General features: G+C 46.2%; 1 protein-coding gene across 1 annotated transcript in view; it reads left to right on the top strand.

Moving 5' to 3' along the window:
• The window catches only part of Thrb (thyroid hormone receptor beta), a 356,858-nt gene extending 337,195 nt beyond the window's left edge, over window positions 1-19,663 (top strand). The window contains exons 8-10 of the mRNA XM_059274178.1: window positions 4,574-4,720; window positions 11,379-11,637; window positions 15,175-19,663. Of these exons, the coding sequence (XP_059130161.1) occupies window positions 4,574-4,720; window positions 11,379-11,637; window positions 15,175-15,416 (648 nt within the window). The 3' untranslated portion in view covers window positions 15,417-19,663. The remainder of the gene's footprint in view (window positions 1-4,573; window positions 4,721-11,378; window positions 11,638-15,174) is intronic.
• Window positions 19,664-20,606: the final 943 nt, after the last annotated feature.

The raw sequence follows: 20,606 nt of genomic DNA, 5'->3' as shown, positions 1-20,606 counted from the left end.
GCTAGTGACCTACTTCCTCCAGCCAGGCTCCCCTTCCAGAAGGCTACACAACTTTCTCAAACAGCGTGCCAGCAAGTGTTTGAGCTGCCTCCTTAACATTCTTCTGGTCAAAGCCCTGGCCACTTTGCTTCTCAACTGGACCTTGGTACCACCCATCTCCTGACCTTGGTGGACCAACGTCATCTCCAGGCTTACCACAAGCTGGAGTTCTTAGGTGAATTTATTTGTCTTGCCTATTCTCAATCTTCCCTCACTACAATGCAGCTTACCTTGAGACATTGTTTAGTGCTGTAATCTCAGCATCTAGAGGGAGATCTAGCTTGTAGCATTTACTTGGTATGTGCTGGCAAGTAAATATATGAACAAGCATACTGTCTGCCCCCCTTCAGCCAAAGGCCTGGTACACAGCAGGCAAAAACACAAAGCCTTAGTCCTTTCCCTTTGAGAAGTCTGTATCTTTGATGAGTGCCTAGATAACTATGAAAAATAAGAGTAACAGATGTTCAGTGCCATAATTGTGGTACCCACTGGTCCCCAGGAGTGTGCAAAGGAAGTCAACATCATTTCAAATGAGGTCATTTAGCACGATGTCTAGGAACAGACAGGATGTGAGTTGGGGTTTGCAGTGGATAAAGATGAGAGGTTGAAGTCAGAGTTCCAGAGGAAGGAAAGGTCCAGACAGAAGGCTACAGCAGAAAAGAGAAAGGCAATTTGGGGGTAGAGGTGGTAAGGTCAGATGTGCTGACCTAGGTGGTCCATTTAGGGAACAGAGGACAGAAGTCAGTGTTACTGTTGGAATACCCTATGAGCAGGCTAAGGCAGCTGGCAGGTCCAGAAGCCAAGCAGGTAGACACAAGCCAGAGGCATCATTGGAATTTGGTATTGGGGCACAAATGCATCCTGGGCATAGGCTCAATCCCATTTGTTTGGTACCCAAGGCCAATAGTCACAATAAGCTATCTAACAGATTCAAGAAGAGTCCAGTGATGTAGAGTTCTCATGGGTGAAAAATCTACAGGGAAGTCACATGGGCATCTGCACAGCTCAGCCTCGGTTCTCTAGAACAGCTGGCAACCCACCTCCTTCTCAGGTTCCTTTTCTTCTCCCTGGTACCTGAGCTCCCTATGGAAACACACTTTGATAACCCAACAGAATGCTTTTTTCTACTCTGATGTTAGTTTCCCAGCAGAAAAGCTCATGCAGCTCCATCGGGGCTGTAATTTTATTGGTGCATATTCCCTTGCGTACTTTTCCTCCTTCCTTCAAATCGCTGGTCACAGGAAGTGGTCCCACTGCTTTTCTACCCACAGATGGAATGAAAACTAGTGGACAGCAGCACTGTCAACGGCACGGCACTGACGGGCTGACGGTTTCAATACAGTCAGACTAGTCCTAGCCTGTGGATGTTTGAGTGTTTGGGGGCTGGAGGATGCTCGGTGGTAAAATGCTTGTTGTGCACACATGCGGACCTGAGCTGGGTCCCCAGCGCACTCAGAAAAACCCATGTGCAGAGGTGTGTTCCTGTAATCCCAGCCCTGGGGAGACAGAGGCCGGCAGATCCCTGGAGCGCCCTGGCCAGCCAGTCTAACTCAGTCAGTGAGCCACCCCCACCATTCAATGAGAGAATTCAAAACATAATCTGGGGATGGAGATATGGCTCAGAGTTAAGAACACTGGCAGCTCTTCTACAGAGTCTAGGCTCAATTTCCAGCACCCATATGGTGGCTCAAAACCATCTGTAACTCCAGTCCCAGGAGATCTAATACCTTATTCTGGCTTCTACAGGCACCAGAAACACACATGGTGCACATATACATGCAGGCAAAACATCCACAAACACGAAATAAAAATAAATAAATTTTAAAAATAAATTTAAATTCCTCATTATAATGATCATCACTGTCTAGAAAGCAACTGAAGAAGACGTCACATCAACCTCTGGCTTCTACATGTACACATATGCATGTGACACACACCAACGCATGTGTATGCACACACACACACAAAAAAAAAAAAAATATATATATATATTATTTCTGAGATGTTCCTATGTGTGTGTGTGTGTGTGTGTGTGTGTGTGTGTGTGTATGTATGTGTGTGTGTGTGTGAAATATCAGTACTTTCCACTCAGAAGCTCCTACTGTGTTACTATGCTCATTTTAGCAGCTTGTCTTCCTGACAGGTTTGTGAAGAGGACCAGGAGGCAAGAGTGGCCTCCTGATCAGGGCAAGAAGGGATTATCCAAGCCAGCAAGATCCTCAGGATGCAGGGAACAGTGGCCCCCAAAATAATCCTGATGTATATTTTCCCTCAGCTCAGGCAATGATAGAAGGTAGGAAAGGAATTGTACATATCATCATTCCATCTATGTCCAGAAAAGCCAGGCATTGGTTATCCCAGTATATCACTATTCACTATGAAAACATGGCAGAAACCAGATTCCATCCATTCGCTACCACCAAAACAATAAAATGAAAAAAAGCACAGATAGACCTATGGATAATTTCAAAGAGGTCAGCACTGCCCACGTTTTCTGTGAACACACACATTCTCAGAACCCTTCCCCAGGCTTGTGGGGACTGGCTACCCCTGTGGCTCCTGATATACTGGCAACTTGAGAGTAAGAGTTACCTGCTGCCCTGTGAGATGGGACCGCTAGCAGGGTGTATCGGGGAAGGTGGCTCCTGCAGTACCCCAAGCTGGAGTTGCTTATTGACAGCCTGGCATTCTCAGGGGGACCCAGACTAACCCCTGTAGAAAGACAGGTCCTCTAGTCCCACCTGGCTCTGGATCCAGACGTGAGGGGTGAGGCCTAGAAATCTGGAGCACAGAGTCTTCCCTCAGGCAGAGGGCACTGAGGGTGTGACTACTCCACAGAGTCCTACCTCAGACAGAGGGCACTGTTGGTGTGACTACTCCACAGAGTCTTGCCTCTGGCAGAGGGCACTGATGGTATGACTACTCCACAGTCTTACCTCGGGCAGAGGGCACTGAGAGTGTGACTACTCCACAGAGTCCTGCCTCAGACAGAGGGCACTGTTGGTGTGACTACTCCACAGAGTCCTGCCTCTGGCAGAGGGCACTGAGGGTATGACTACTCCACAGTCTTGCCTCTGGCAGAGGGCACTGATGGTGTGACTACTCCATAGTCTTACCTCGGGCAGAGGGCACTGATGGTGTGACTACTCCACAGAGTCCTGCCAAGAGCAGTGGGTATTGTTGTGACTACTTCACATGTGGGTGGCAGTGAGTGGTGCAGAATTACTCTTCACTGTTTGTGTGAATTTGTGTGAAGAGTAATTCTGCACCACTCACTGCCACCCACTCCCCAGTTCCACCACTTGGTATCTTGGAGAAACCGTGTCTTCTTTGCATCCATTCACTGTAGCATTAGACAAAGATGGCCGCCATCCCACAGCCATGAGTCTCTGGTCTCTTTGGTGGCACTCACAACTCCTTGAGAATTCTGGAAAGACCATCTGTTGCCAGGCATCAGGAAGTGGACAGATGTTATAGAGCTGTTTCCCTTGCCGGCTTGTGGACTCTTCCCAAAGCCTGGACTTCTGTGAGCCACATGGGATAGAAAAGTGGAGGCTGGCATTGGTGTGCTGTTAGGCCACACATAAATGGTGGTTATTAGTGTCACAGAGACAAGAAGGAGCACTGGGAAGTCTTGTCCTCACAAAAAGTACAGGGACAGCACAAGATACCCTAACAGGGATAACAGAATACACACTGAGGACCTGGGTGACTTGTGAATGTAGGGAAGTCTACCGTGCACAAGTCACCTGGGCCAGGCTGAAACCATGCTTCTGAACAGTCAGGTCCAGGGAGGACCTGGGAGCATCCCCAAGTGACAGTCATTCCATTGTCTACTCTGAGAAGCTCAGCCATGGATTGTCTCTGAACAAGTAAACAGCAAAGAAGAACTCTGGGGACATTAAAGATGAGCAGATGTCCCACCCTGCCCTAAGGATTGCCCAGCTTATACAACTCAGTTCAGTGGGCTGAGAGATAGCCCCCCTCAGTGATCAGCTGAGACTACCTCAAACTGGAGTCCATGAGACCCAAGGGGAAGGGATGTGGGCTCTAGGCACTGCGTCAGAAGTGAGGATGTGGACCCCCAGAGTTTGCTTGGGCTCGCCAATTGTGCGCCTCCATTACTGTGCTCACTTTCCCAACACAGCCCCAGAACACATGGTGTTCTGAATGTGCCATCCCAGTGAGCTAGAATTCCCACCTGAGGATGACCCCCTGTGCCAGCAGAACAACCCAGATCCCTATCCTACTTCCTTCTTCCTCTACCTCTTCCTCCCTGCCTCATCTCCCTCTTCTCCCCCTTCTCTCTCTCCCTCACCAAGCCTGTGAATATTATCCTTGGGGGCCTATTGAAACAATGGCCAAGGCATTCGCATTTGCTCAAAGACATAAATGAACTGAAAGGTATTCACTTTGTCAACATACAGGGGCAACTGGAAGTGACAGATCTTGTCTCCCTGCCACGTCAGGGCTGTGCTAAGCCAAGCCATGTTTCTCCAGCTTTGCTGAAATTGTTCTCACTTCTCCTCCTCAGCCAGAAGACATTGGACAAGCACCCATCGTGAACGCCCCAGAAGGTGGCAAGGTTGACCTGGAGGCCTTCAGCCATTTTACAAAAATCATCACACCAGCAATCACCAGAGTGGTGGATTTTGCCAAAAAGTTGCCCATGTTTTGTGAGGTGAGGAAATGGCTCTTCCTTCTGGGCCGCTTTTCACAATAGTTCCATTGATTACCAAGAGTGAAGGATATCGTTTAACAGTAATCAGCAGAACTTCATGGTAGGAAAGCAGAGTCCGTGTAAAATAAGAATGCCTGCAGGGCTACATACAGCTCAGTGGTCGAGCATTTGCCTTGGATGTGTGACCTAGGATCTATCCCCAGTACTGTCAAAAGAAAAGAAAGGCTGGTCCTCCAATTGTGCCTTCAGCCATCACTGGGAGACAGACAAAATTAGCTTATCGAGTGGGTTGCCAAGGTTTAAACTTAATCTATGCCCCTTCTACAAAATATTCCAGAGAGATGGCTGTGCAGTTGATTCTTAATCCAGAAGAACTGAAGTCAAATGGCCCTCACAGCGCAAGACTCTTATTGTCTCTGTAGAGCTTCCCTGTTTCCTACCAGTGCATTCCCTTGCCCTCTTGGGGCATGAAAACTCACCCCCCAGAGCCATGCTTCCCCTCAGGGACACTCCCTCCCTCCCTTAGCATATCTCTACCTCACCTCAGCTCACTTCCTGCCTCATTTTGACAGCCTCATCTTGCAGCAGGTGAGAACAAAACCACTGCAGGGTGTGGGCCAGAATCCTAAGCATGTGTGTTGCCGTCTTCTGGCCTGGGTCATATCATCCTTATATGAGACTTGCAGTGGTATCTCTTAGGGCACGCGGGACATTCAATCATCCTTATATGAGACTTGCAGTGGTATCACTTAGGGCACACGGGACGTTCAGATCGGGCCACACATATAAAACGTTGTCCCTCTGCCCTGCCTGAGTGACAAGCACTGAACATGTTTCAGCTAACCATGCTGCTATTTCTTCTCTCTGTCTCTCTGGAACTTGCCGAGTAGGCTAGGCTAACCAACCAGCCAGCTTCTTCAGTCTGTCTGTCTCTTCCTCCCCTGCCCTAGGATTACAAGTTGGTGCCACCATGCCTGGCTTTAAAAAGTAAAAAACGTGGGTTCTGGGAATGGAGCTCAGGTTCAAGCACCATGTGCAGGCTGTACTGTCTCCCCTTCTCAATTTCATCAGGACTTCTCTGTCCTGCCTCTGGCTTTCTGAACCCTCTAGGGCTGATTGTGTCTCCTGGAGAACTTCTCTCTTTGTGAAATTCTGTTGCTCTCACACCTTCAAGGAGGCCCAGAAAGTTAGCATGTGGAGACATCACAGACAGCAGTGAAGCTCTTCTGTAAGCTTTGGGAGTGACTGCAGTTCTGCCTCAGCTGAGAGATGCAAGTCTCCTTGTCTAGGATGACCATCTGCTGCCTTAACTTCCAGCTCATCTATGTTGTGAGTTTGCAGTAAGGACAACCCAGCTGGAGTGAGAGTGACCTCAGATAACGGATGGGGAAATTTCTTATTGCCTGTTTTTGAGTGTCCATAGAAGCCAGACCCAGGACAGAGCGATGGCCTAAGGATAGGAACTGAGACAGAGAAAGCATTTGCCTCCTTCTGACCTTTGACGTTTTTAAAGTAACATTTATGAACATTGTAGAGGATGGACAAAAATAGTACCTACTCTAGCTTCCTTTCAATTGCTGTGATGAACATGATCAAAAGAAACTTGGGGGAAGAAATGGATTATTTGATGTACACTTCTAGGTCACAGTTCATCACTGAGGAAAGTCAGAGCAGGAACTTGAAGCCAGGAACCATGAAGGAACACTGCTCACTGTTCTGCTCACAGGCTCATAGTTAAGTAGTTTTTGTATAAGGTCAAGACCACCTGCCTAGAGAATAGTACTGCCCACTGTGAGCTGGGCCCTTCTCTATCAGTTAACAATCAAAACCATCCCTCACAGACATGCCCACAAAGCAACCTGATAAGGATGGATACTCGGTTGAATCTCTTTTCAGGTGACGCTAGGCTGTATCACCCTTACAGTTAACGTTAACAGTGATAATCCATAGCCACAAAATAGCACTGCCCATAGTTAGGAGCAAATGTTTATCTGCTATACACACATTTACACATGCATGCATACATGCATATATATATATATAATGTAAAATTTGCTAATACACCAAGACCTACTTTTGACTTATTAAAACTGTTCTTTAACATTTTATAAGAGAAATGGACCCAGCTATAAGGATGCATCTCATGAACAAAATAAACCCCATAATAAGCACGAAGAATTAGAAACACTGTGACCTGCGCAGCCCAGGATATCAGGTTATTCTCAATGGTAGGATATCATTTACAAATCCTTTTACAAGGTGACTTTGATGGTCACATGACATTCCAAAAATCTGCTCCACCATCATTTGGGCTCATTCTTATTGGACCTGCCATCCATTTCCATTTTTCCACTAATAAAACAGGCCACAGTGAATATTCTGATGACCACACCCCATTCACGGTGCTCATTTCTAAGGGCAAGTCCCAGGTATGTAGCTGAAGGACCAGAGAGTTCTTTCACTCTTGAGGTCTTCAGCACGTGCCTGTCCTCCAAGAACCTGTCTCCCCTCGCTCTCACTGACTCTGCCACTGCCCTTCTCATTTGTTGGGCTGGTTCTCTGTTCTTGGCTCCTCTCCCTCTCCCCCTCCCCCCCCTCTCTCTCTCCCCCACCACCACCACCACCATGTGTGGGAGAGTGTGTGTTGGGGGGGGCGGGGTTGGCTACACCTCATAGAGACTAAAGGAATTTTGTTGAGTTTAAGTTTGCCACTTTGGGGCTAGTGGGATGGCTTAACAGTCGGTTAATAGCACTGGTGGCTCTTCCAGAGGCCCCGGGTTCAATTCCTAGCACCCATATGGCAGCTCACAACTTCTGTAACTCCAGGTCCATGTGATCCAACACCCTCACACAGACACACATGCAGGCAATATACCAATGCACATAAAATAAAAATAAAAAATTAAGTTAGCTTCCTCAAGCTAGCCTGTCAGTCACATAGCAAGTGCTCTTCCAACGACCACCAAATTTTAATGTTAATTTTTTAATATAAAATTTGTATAAATCATGAAGAGATATTTGAGATAATTTATGAAGAAGGAAAGGAAGAATCTACCTCCACCCACAGCAACCAGCATGCACTTAATTCAATGCTGTGGGTAAAAGGCTGCTTGGAACTTTCCAAGCCAGGACTATAGCTAACTTACTCTTCCAAGTTCCTGTCAGAAACATATTTCCCCATCAGGATTCCATCTTTTTCAATGCTGGTATGGTTTCATCTCAAATTTTCAAAAAAAAAAAAAAGAAAGAAAGAAAGAAAGAAAGAAAGAAAGAAAGAAAGAAAGAAAGAAAGAAAAAAAAATGTACAGCATGTTATAAGCATTCAGGGTCTTCTAGGCTTCTGCTGGACTTTCATCCTCCCAGAAGCCCAAAAGTGGAAGATGAACTTTGTGGGCCCTGAGCTCCCCATGGTTATCGAGGGTGGTCTCTTAGCAGAGGCAGTTTAATGCATCTGTCATTTGAACTGTGGTCCTTATTCTGCTAAAATCCTGCTGACCGCCCAACATGCCTCGTCATCCACCAGGGCAGGCTTTGTGAGCTCTGTTAGCAGAGCTGCCTCACAGGAACCCCTGCTGAAGTGTGTCATCTGTGCCCATCAGCCAGGTGATCTTCTAGGGGACAGCAGGACTGAGGCCCTGTGACTGCCTGTCAGGCCACTCTCTCACAGAGAGAGCATGTGGCGAGTGCCTCTGAGATGTTTGCCCACATCCTTTCAGATCGCACCAGAATCCTGCAGACCATTCTAAGGCATCTGGACCAGTTTCTAAACCACTGATGATGCTTTGCAAATGCTTCCTTGGCTTCTATTTGAATTTGAACCAGTCTTCAGCACTTTATCTGTAAGGCTTGCTGGCCAGCCCAAGTTCACAGACTTCATAACATGTAAAAGAAAATAACTGGGTTTTATCTAATTAGAAATTTTGCAATGCTGGGGAATGGAGATGTGTGTGGCTTTTCTGGTAGAGTGTTTACCTAGCTCTGGGTTGATCCCCCAGCACATCAACTAGGCACAGTGGTACATACCCGAGAAAGAAAGGCAAGGGCATCCAAACTTTGGGTTCATCGTCAGCTACATAGGGGGTTTGAGGTCAACTTAGACTCTGTAAGACCCTGTTCCAAAATAAGGAAAGAAGGAAAGTGGGGAGGGATGGATGGTGGGAAGAAGGGAGAGGAAGGTGGGGAGAGTGATTTCATATTACTGCTGAATGGTTCTTCTCAAGAGTGGGCTCAGTACTTAGTGTAAGCATCACCTGGGAGCTTGGAAAACACTGAGGTAGGACCCACAGGCTGCACATGAGGATCCCACAAAGAATCCTGGAGGAGTTGAAATGGGTTCTACTCTGTTCTCTCCAGCCTGCCCTGCTGTTGTCTGTAACCAAGCTCAGGCTTCCCACTTCCAACTCCCTCTTGAGTCAGGAATCCAAGGATATAATTAGGAGTACAAGTCAGGACCTAAACAAAAACAAGTCACTAAGTGAGTACAATAGCAGAATTGGTAGGCATGGATCCCTTTTCTGGTAGAGAAATATAAGCAGTTTAAAGTTGAAATGGTACTGTAACTTGAGTAGTGAACAGGAGTGTGGACTGCTCAGTGTCTTCCATGCAGCTCAGTGGGATTGTAGGTTTGTTTTTAGTTTCATACAGTAACCTAAACTAGACTAGTTGAGAGTTCCTGCAGTTTTTTTTTTCTTTTCACTCTTCACTCTTTGGAGGCCCGCCACCCAGCTCCCAAATAAAGACATGGAGACTTATTCTTACTTATGAATGTCCGTCCTTAGCTTGGCTTGTTTCTAGCCAGCTTTTCTTAACTTAAATTATCCCGCCTACCTTTTGCCTCGGGCTTTTACCTTGCTTTGTTCTATGCCTCTTTCTTTCCTTCTTACTCCATTGACTGCTGTGTTGCTGGGCGGCCCCTGACATCTTCCTCTCCTCTTTTTTTCTCTCCTCCTCTTCTTGTTCTCCTCCTATTTATTCTCTCTGCCTGCCAGCCCCACCTATTTCTCTCTCCTGCCTTGCTATTGGCCATTCAGCTCTTTATTAGACCAATCAGGTGTTTTAGACAGGCACAGTAACACAGCTTCACAAAGTTAAACAAATGCAACGTGAAAGAGGGCAACACATCTTTGCATCATTAAACAAATATTCCACAGCACAAAGAAATGTAACATATCTTCAACTAGTATTTCACAACAAGTTCCCATCTCCAAAAAGAGGCTGCACCAGTTTCATGGAAGGCTTAGACATGTGAAATTTACACATTCAATGTTTATGGGAATTTCACCATAGCTGGGGAACTAAGAAGTGTGTGTTGGTCTTGAATTGTGACAGAGCTAGTTTCAAATCCCAGCCTCACCTACAGAACATCCCTGTGCCACCCACACACTGGCATGTTACACTTTGGATGCCTGTCTTTCACGTGCATGAATGTGAAAACTACAATGTCCGTTACTGTATTACTGTGAAGTTTAACTAAAATGACTGCAAATCTTGGCATGAAACCCAAGTTGTCACAGTCACTCAGACCCTTTCAAATGATTTGACATTGGATTCTTCTTGAACTTTCTCTCCTGCACCAGAAAACAAATTTTTATTTTCACTGTTCTGCCATACAGAATTCTGTTATAAAGTTGATTTAGCCTATTATCATAAACTCTGATTAACATGGTGACCAAATCAACTCTAAATGGCCCTGAAATCTGAGCAAAAAGTTCTTGCTTGTCCATTGACTCTGGTATCTGTCCCCAAGAATAGAAACATGGGAGCCATGACATCCGAATTCTGGCTTCACCTCTGCCCTTGAGTTGCCGGTTACCATGAGCAAAGCTTGTATGTCTCTGGGTCGCCTTGGTCACTCCATCTGGCTGCAGCCTTCTAGTTTTACACCTCTTGAGATACTTAGAAGCAAATTTCCTTCAAAAAACAGAAAAGCACACTGTTAGCTGTGCAGAGTCAGCAGGTAATTATGGAGCTACCCAACGATAAAAAAGATGTGGCATGAACCGTGCTCAGTGCCACTTTCAAGTATAACCACAGTACAAACTCCCAAACAAAGGGGTGGCTAACAGAGGCTTCTTCTGTGTGACTGTTACACCAGTCGGAGGCCTGTGGTAAAAGAAATGTAAACTGCTGAGATTAATCAGTTTGGGGTTTTAAAAATAGTGGTTGGCAGGGCTGGAGACTCAGCAGTTAAGAATACTGGCTGCACTCCCAGAGGACCCAGGTGCAAGACCCAGCGCCCACATGACAGCTTACAATCATCTATACCTCTAGTTCTAGGGGATCCAGTGACCTCTTCTGGTTCATAGACATACATGCAAGAAAAACACTCATATACATTTTTTAAAAAGTAATTGAAGTCTGGGCATTATTTTACATACCTGTAGTCAGTCCACAGGTTTGAGGCAGAGGCAGGAGGATTGCCTCAGGTTTGAGGCCAGTTTAGTCTACATAGTGAGTTCCAAGTCAGCCAGCACTCCACAGGGAGACACTGTCTCAAAACAAACCAATAAAAAGATGCTTTTAAGCGTTCCCCAGGTAGAGTATGGAGGCTCAGAGAACGCAGACATAGGTTGGTCACAGAGGCTGTTCAGTTGCTCTGCCAGCCCCATGGCTGGCCCTTGTCTTCTTGATCTGTGCTGATGTGCCTGCTTCTTTTCAGCTGCCCTGTGAAGACCAGATCATCCTCCTCAAAGGCTGCTGCATGGAGATCATGTCCCTTCGAGCTGCTGTGCGCTACGACCCAGAGAGCGAGACTCTAACCTTGAATGGGGAAATGGCAGTGACGCGGGGCCAGCTTAAAAATGGGGGTCTTGGGGTGGTGTCGGACGCCATCTTTGACCTGGGCATGTCTCTGTCCTCTTTCAACCTGGATGACACGGAAGTTGCCCTGCTTCAGGCCGTCCTGCTGATGTCTTCAGGTGAGTGGATGTGAAAAGAGCTTCTGGGGCCTGGTGCTAACTCAGATCTCTTAATGGGTTGTCTGTCTCCCCTTAGCTTTAGAGTCTTAGCTGTCTCTCTTTCAGCAAGGGACTACAGGGGTCAGTGGGCAGGGAACTGAATGTAGAATGTCAAGAGTCTGATGCTGTACAGCTCTGACTGGCCTGAAACTCACTACAGAGCCCACACTGGCCTCTTACTCAGCTGTTCTTTGAAACCGTTTACGGAAACAGTCGTAGCTGTAGTATTTCAGAAGTGTATGTTCCGTTGGCCTTGGATTCTGACAGAGCTAGCTTCGGATGCCCCCCTCACCCACAAAACATTCATATTAAGCCCCAACCAGCATGTTATCATCCAGCTGCCTGAGTTTGCATTATCTCTAATAAAATTGAAATTAGAATATTTGCCTCACTGTATTACTGTGAAGATTAGCTAAGGCACGGTGTAAATCTTGGCACGGTGCCCAGTTCAGATAGAGAGAGTGGGGGCAGGGGCAATGGAAATCCTATAAAATGATCCCCTTTGGGCAGACAATTCATCCACCCCTGCTTGCTTCTGGCTTTGCCTGTGCTAAGTCTGGCTGTGAGTGACAGCACCATCCTGTGGAACACACGGCTCAAGTTTTAGTTTCCTCCCACTATACAGCACACCAATCCCAAGCCGAGTGCTTAAGACATCCAAGACAAGCAGAGCTGGAGCTGAGACATGGAACATGACTGCGCAAGTCTCTCCTAGCAGCCTTTCCTCAAAGAGTACTCAGACTTCTTACAAGCTGCTGGGTCCCAAGAGAGAGGCCTTCAAGCCCACGAAAGCAGAAGCCCCCCAGACTTACGTCCCAGGGCATCCCTTCAGCCACATTCTATTTGCCAGCTTGTCCGAGCTCCAGCCCCCACTCAACATTCTCCCTCACCATTCACCCGGCCGGGAGGACATGATGTTGTCTTTAACCTACCAGCGTCTTTTTAACGAAGCTCAGCTGCCTGTCAGAACTCCAGCTCCCAACAGTGGAGGTTTAATGGCAGAGCTGACACTCTACTCTTTTTATTTGTGTCATGATAAATAAATGCAAAGCACACTGCGTTGTTTAAGGGAAGCTGGTCTCGAAATATAGACAATGACTTCAAGTCGGCCTCTGCATTTCAGAACGTTTTGCCATTCTGTTCTGTCTATCTGCTTAACTTACCCACAGCTCCCTCTGGTCTAGCTATACTTTGAGGTCATAGATGTGTCTAACCAGTGCCCAGTAGACTCCAAAAAAGGTTTATTAGCTATGTGGCTAAACACAGCCACAAAACCCAGGTCACAGACACCTTGAGAATTCTTTATTGAGTTGAAGCTTGCTAAGTATTTTTAAGCTGATCTAGAAATTCATTTCTTACATAAAGTGTAGATGTGGAAGATATTTTAAAAGCAATAATATTGAAACTTATTTTGTGGAAATTTTCAAACATAAACAGAATGGCACACTGAACTCTCTTGGTGACTTTGGAAAGACTTCAGGGGACTCCGTTTTCCCAGCATCACACCCTGTGTGACCCCCTTCCCTGTGACTTGCTTTTAACCAATAGAATCCCGCAAATTCAATGTTACCTCACGTGATTCCATATGCAACATAAAATTATGGCTTCCAGACTTATTCTACAAGGACATTCGTGGCTTCATGAGATTGGCACCCATCTGGAGAAAGTTCACACAGTGGGAGAACTGCACAGCTGATGTCCAGGCTACAACCAGGGCCCTGGTCGCTTGACCCTGAGTCCTTCAGGGAATAGAGAATTCAGAGAAACAAAATTGGGAGCCTCTCTATGGGCTGCCTTTGTAATACAGCCTCTCTCTAAAGTGACCCATTAAAATGGAAATGGAACGCATGTGGGAACTGTATTCATGGAGGGAATGAAAGCAAGTTTTAGCTAAGTCATTATTGGTACAAAGACACTTTTAAATAATGTTGACTTACATAGGGAGAAAGCTATGTTTTCTGTAATGTCTTCTGACTGTAAGCCCTAAATAAGTCAGAGAGAGAGAGAGAGAGAGAGAGAGAGAGAGAGAGAATGATGCTAGTCTGACTGTAACACCTCTTCAATCCTTTCTACCCTGTTTTTAACAAAAAAAAAAGTGCTCAAGGACACAAAATCTTCAGCAAGAACCCTTGCCTTTAATAAAAACCTTTTATTATTTAATAAGTTTTTCTCCATGCATTTGTTTTCATAGTTATCATCTGTTTATGAAAAATGGATTTTATTACTGTAGAATAAGATATTTCATCTGGAATGAGTCAGTAATGGAAGGGAACTGGTAGGGATGGCAGCTGTGTCTGTTCTTATATCACTGGGATAAAACATTCCATAAAACCAATTTGAGGGATGGAAGTTTTACCTTGGCTCATGGTTCCAGAGGGCTGTGTCCACAGTTGACTGGCTCTACTGTGTCCGCAGTAGCCTGGCTCCATGTGTCCGCAGTAGCCTGGCTCCATGTGTCCGCGGTTGACTGGCTCCACTGTGTCCGCAGTTGACTGGCTCCACTGTGTCCACAGTAGCCTGGCTCCACTGTGTCCGCAGTAGACTGGCTCCAGTGCTTTCAGGCCTGTGGTGAGGAAGTGCATCATGGCAGGAAGCATGGGGTAAATGAAGTTGCTCACCTTGTGGCTGCCAGGAAGTAAAGCCACACCCCACCCCACCAGATCTGTCCATCTCAACACTGCACCTCACCCCACCAGATCTGTCCATCTCAACACTGCACCCCACCCCCACCAGATCTACCCATCAACACTGCACACCACCCCCACCAGATCTGTCCATCAACACTGCACCCCACCCCCACCAGATCTACCCATCAACACTGCACCCCACCCTATCAGATCTACCCATCAACACTGCACCCCACCCATACCAGATCTGTCCATCAACACTGCACCCCACCCCACCAGATCTGTCCATCAACATTGCACCCCACCCTCACCAGATCTGTCCATCAACACTGCACCCCACCCACACCAGATCTGTCCATCAACACTGCACCCCACCCCATCAGATCTGTCCATCAACACTGCACCCCACCCCACCAGATCTGTCCATCAACACTGCTCCCCACCCCACCAGATCTGTCCATCAACACTGCACCCCACCCCACCAGATCTACCCATCAACACTGCACGCCACTCCGACCAGATCTGTCCATCAACACTACACCCTACCCCACCAAATCTGTCCATCTCAACACTGCACCCCACCCCCACCAGATCTGTCCATCAACATTGCACCCCACCCCCACCAGATCTGTCCATCAACACTGCACCCCACCCCCACCCAAGCTATCCATTTTAACACTGCATCCCATCAACACTGCATCCCACACCAAAGCTATCCATTTCAACTGTCACCTTGGCCCCTGGTATTCTACAGTCCATGCCACATTCTCACTCAATCCTGGAAGCAGTGAAGTCCCCAGATCTGGAACTGAATCAGACAAGCTCCCTCCTTCCACCTCTGAACTCATGTCCATCTTCTTCCTCCCCTCAGATCGCCCAGGGCTGGCCTGTGTTGAGAGAATTGAGAAATACCAAGACAGTTTCCTGTTGGCCTTTGAACACTATATCAATTACCGAAAGCACCACGTGACACACTTTTGGCCCAAACTCCTGATGAAGGTGACAGACCTGCGGATGATCGGAGCCTGCCACGCCAGCCGCTTCCTCCACATGAAGGTGGAGTGCCCCACGGAGCTCTTCCCCCCTCTGTTCTTGGAAGTATTCGAGGACTAAGTGGACTGGGCAGGTTCTCGTCATTCCTGCAGCGCTACTGGATGTCGTTTCATTCCACCTCTGGCTCTTTGTTGTTGTTTTCTTGTTGCTTTGTGTCTGTCGAGTGGGGTCATCCGGAGTCAGTGGGTCACCTAGGCGGAGTCGGGGAGGAAACTGTCTCTTGAATGTGGGTCTTTGTAACTGTCGCATTTGTTCTCCAGTCCTTAGTGTGAATGCTTTGAAGGGTTTACACCAGTGCAGGGTGAGTGGGGGACACTCATTATCTCACCAGCACCAGCCATCACCAGCTCCCATCTGTCCCTGGTCGGAGACTCAAGCAAGTCAAGCGGCACTGCAGAAAACTAAAGAAGCCTTAAAGCCACGACCGCAGTCATCCTGATCCAGTTCTGATGTGCGCAGGGCGAAGCTGGCAGAGCCCAGGCCCCCTCGGGTTGGGTGTGGCTTTCAGAGTGTAAGGGTTAGAAGCAGATTCTACCCAGGAGCTCACCGTTTCCAGCACCCTGACTCTCCAAGCAGCATGACTTGGAATGTGCAGGAATAGCCACACCATAACCAGTCAGCTTTCCTTCCCGTGGCCTTTTGTAACCTGGTGATTTACTTCAAGTTGGACAGAGTATGACTTGAAGACTTGGCTGGTTTGAGGCCACAAGGAGAGTCTTTTTCTCAGCATGCCCGTAGAGCTGGGAAATCTCCATCAATGTTACAAGCATAGTTTCCAAAATGCAAGTGGTATTACCTCGAGCAGGAAAGCGTCTCCACAACTTATATAGATTCACAAGCCATTTCCACAAAGCTCAAGCCTGTTTACAGAGTGCAGTGTCTCTTTGGTGGCTCTGAACCAGTCCTTTCCCCAGCTCATAGAGGTTTTTATCCAGGTTGTCCTTTGGGCTGACGTCACTTCCTGATGCATTAGAACTTCTGATCGGGAAGAGACACATGTGTTGAAATTCCAGTCTTGTTTGGAAAAATCCCTGGGCAAGATCAGTGCAGGAATATTCTGTGGTACTAAACAGCTTGACTCTCTCTAAACACTAATTCTTCTATAGCTTAAACATTATTACACTGGCAAACAGTCCTCATAAAACAACAGCAGACCATGCATAAGAACCCAGTTACCTTTGCTGCCCAGCCTACCCCCAATGACCAGCCTACAGTAGACGTTCCTGAGAAACAAGTAGTAACAACTTACTGCAAACGGGCAAAGAATGTACCCATGCCACTGAATGTACCCCATTCTTCACTGACACAGCAGTTTGAACTACTCCTTTGCCTGCCTGTCACTGCCTTATCCTGGAAATACCGGGGGAAACAAGCCATATCAGCAAGACTTACCTAAAAACAAAGGAAAGGAAGTCACTGTGAAGAGTGAGGACACACACTTGCGTTCATTAGACTTTGGAGCACACTTGGCCTCCCTGGAAGTCAGGGCACCTGAGTTCTAGTTTGTGCTTGGCCGCCTGGTCAGTTTAGAACCTCACAGTCTCAGTTTTCTAACTGGGTAAATAAGTCAATCTAAAATCCCTCTTATTTTCTCTGTTTATGACCTTCCAGTAAAGGGGTGGGGAGTGTCCTTGAAAGATTCCTTTCATATTCAAATGTGTTGCTTTTATCAGACAAAAGGCAAGGCCCATTCACAACTGAAAAATGTATCTGGCTTTTATTCAAAATAAGAGTTTGACTCAGAAGAAGGCAGAATGGCCTTGGGAGAGGAGAGGCGCAGTGCTCAACTCAGTCTCCAGAGCCTGTGGAAATAGTCTATGGGGAAGGCACACCTATGTGCTAAAGACCGACTTCCCAGGTAAAGAAAATGAGAACGCTCTGTGGACTTGGTGTAGACATTAAAATAGAAGCAAGAAGCGCCATAGATTCATGTTTAAACATCCGTTGAGGGTTTGCTTTCCCAGGCAGCCTGTAGCCGGCCTCCTCCCTCACAAACTTCACTAACATCTGTTCTCTCCGTCAACTCTCCTGGAGGACCTCTATCCAGACAATAAAAACAAGCTTGCTGTGAGGCAAGTTCTCCCAAAAGGAGAGGGAGGGAGGCCGGCCGGTGAGTCCCACACAGGCTCACATTCTGCTAGGACAGAAGAGTTTCTGAGGAAGTTTCCTGATTCTGATGGCTTCTGAAGGACATCAGACACCTGGATTCCAGCATTAGTACAGGATTTTGGACCGGGGTCATTGAGGGTGCTGTAGGGATTAACCACCAATGGGCACAAGCCCAATCCTCAGCCGTCCAGTCAGCCCCAGCACGTTATCCTCACTCTGTAAAAGTTCACCTTCAAGGGGCAGACCCAGCTCTAGCAAGCGTGCTGGAGGCTGAGCATTCCTACTGAATAAGTATGCAAGCTTCAGTCTTCTGGTAGAAGGAACAAGGCCAGCAGGACATCAGAATGACTAAAGTTGTACCCTCCTCCGGGAAACTCCGTTTTATGAAACTAGATTGTGAGGAATTGGCTCCCAACTTTTTTTCTTTACTTTTTAAAAAGCATTTTCTTCTAATCTTGTCCAGACTTTCAAATCAAGTGGATGTGGTGGAAAGAACCTTCGTACCTGCCCCACTGTGGGGAGACATTCCAGTCAAGGAGAACATGCCCATCCCATCGGGATGCTCGGGATGCTCACTTACAAATCAATGTATGGATGAGAAGGCTGTGCACATACAATAGATGTGTGTGCACATGTGTGTGTACGTGTGTTTGTTCCCTCAAGTGTGCTTTGCACTTCAGTGTCAATGTGCAGAACTTCCAGAAACTGGAAGGAAAAAGAACAACTTTTATTCTCTATGATTCTGCTGAAAACACCACGTGCCGCCTCTGAGCTTTTTCTAGTGTGATGAGCCTCAGTCCTCAGTGATGCGCTTGTGTGTTGGAGCCTCAGCCCAGCCTGTCCCCCGCCTGTGGCCCCAGTACCACCTCCACCCAGTGCAATCTCGGGGAGAGTGAGGCTGGCTCCACTCTGCACATTAACCTGCGGGGGCTGGCGCCCAAGCCTTGATCTCCTCACACTCAGCCCTCCCCAACCCAGCCTCATGACCTGCTGGGCCTCTTCAGAGCATGTCATTGTCAGTAAGACATCTTCATTCTGTGGAACTCAAACCTATCCATGTCATATTGACCTTTTGCTGCATGAGTCATAAATTATGAAATCAGTCTTATGGTTTTTGAGATGTAGCCAGCATTTTGTAAGGCTAAACCTTTTTCATGAACTTAATTGAATAACCAAACACAGATCCTCCTTAAAATGAGAGACGACAGACAATTGAATCTCTTGGCCCTTTCTAATGGCGATGGCATCAGGTCCTACAATAAGCTCATAATTTCCTGTTATTTTAATAATGCGGAAATGTTAGCATAGTGTTTCTTTTGATAGTGATAGACTGATCCATATTTAAATTTTATAGAGAAGAAATTTTATTGTACTGTGATGTAGATATTTATTATCCAGGTAAGGATTTGCCTGGTGTGTATTTTTTACAATTGAAACATTTTACTTTAATCTTTAAAAAAAGGAAAAAAAGACATTAAAAACACACACATACAAAAAAAGGCTAGGGAAAAAAAGGTTTGGCCTTATCACAGAATTTTTACTGTGTTGTATAAATGTTTGCAAATGAAAAATTACACATTTCTAGTGTGTTTCCACATTAATTAATGCGCCTTCAGGAGCAATGTTGTGCAGGTAAACACTGATTGTGGCTTTCTGTTGCACAGCTCAAGCTGACCCACCTTATGCACAAGACAATCAAATGTGAGTCTTTCCTCTGAGGATGTGGACGGTACTCAAGAGATCACACTGAGACAAAGGAAGAGACATTAGGCAAGCTGGTGCGCTGATGGGGAGACGTCAGGGCATGAGTGCACTCGTGTGGCCCAATGCCACTTCCTCCCTTTGGTTGTTTTTTGTGACCTTGGCATCTGTCATTTGACATCATATAGCCAAAGTAGTTCTCCATGCTTTCTTCAGAGAAGATGATTCTTTTTTCCATAATGTTTCATGCCCTGAGAATCAGGAAAAAAAAAAAAAGGTACAGAATAGAGAGGTTTACAGTCAGTGGAAGATTTGTGTTTTGCAAACAGTGTTAAGTGATACTGCTAGATTGGTAATATTTTTTTCAGCCTAAAATTGTTGAAATCTGTGATCAAAATGTTTTAAACTATCCAAAAAGAAAATTTGTATATTTGGGAAAATGGATTTTTACATAGCTTTTGTATGCAGATATTAAATTGTAATTATGAATATAGTGGGCATAGATACTCATAAGCTTAAATTCTAAAAAAGAAAAAAAGAAAAAGCTTACAATGGATATATTTGCCTGTCTCTTTCTTTAAATGTTTCTGGATAGAAGGGCTGCCTGCTCATCCCACCTCAGCATTGAGGCAGAGAAGGAATCTCAAATACACGGTGCATCTGATAAGATGATCAAGTTCACCTTCAGGGAGCATGAGCAGGGAGGAGGGGGAGATACACAGAGAGACTGACTGACAAACAGACATCATCAAATCATCCAGCAGACACCTAAGAAAGCTCCATTAAGGTAGTTAGAGTTCTCAAAAAAGAGAATCCAGAGCAGAGGAGAATGTGCCTTAGGATAACAACAACTAACACCATAAAGATAACAGCATAAAATGGGGTTTGCGTACAGGAGAGTTGAGGCAGCCAACTAGAGTCTTTGTTTAAACCTTCTCTCCAAGGCTGGAGTTCCCACAGCTGAACTTCTGGCTTCTGTTTCCCACTGTGCATGCTTCTCTGTCATGGGATAAGTAGTATCAATTCTTTTGAAGTTGAAAAAATGCCCAGGAGTGGTTTATCTCCCAGCTATGTTTAAGGACACAGGTTTTTACTTTAACAATTTACCCTCCTGTTCTCAAGGACATGGTACTTCCCCACAGAACAGTGAGTGATTCAATCAAGGAAATTCTTTTTCCTCAATATTGTCTGACACTGTGTAGAGGCCAGTGGAAATGTTTTCCCATGTGGAATTTCACTTAGTTCAAGGCCTTTGGGTGATGAAGGATATAGCAGAGTGAAGGACATGGTCTTCTTTCAGGCTGTTAACAATTTCCTTTTCATTTTCTTGCACACAATAAGTTGCCATGAGGAAGGAAGATGCAAGTAGAAAAAAAAATCTTTAAAATAACAAAATCAGACCTTCTAGTGCACATAGATGGGGTGAGATGAAAACCACTC

Source organism: Peromyscus eremicus, chromosome 9 (assembly GCF_949786415.1).
Source record: "Peromyscus eremicus chromosome 9, PerEre_H2_v1, whole genome shotgun sequence".
Lineage (NCBI taxonomy): Eukaryota > Metazoa > Chordata > Mammalia > Rodentia > Cricetidae > Peromyscus > Peromyscus eremicus.
The sequence above is the reverse complement of the archived record's forward strand: the minus strand, read 5'-3'. Positions and strand labels throughout refer to the sequence as shown.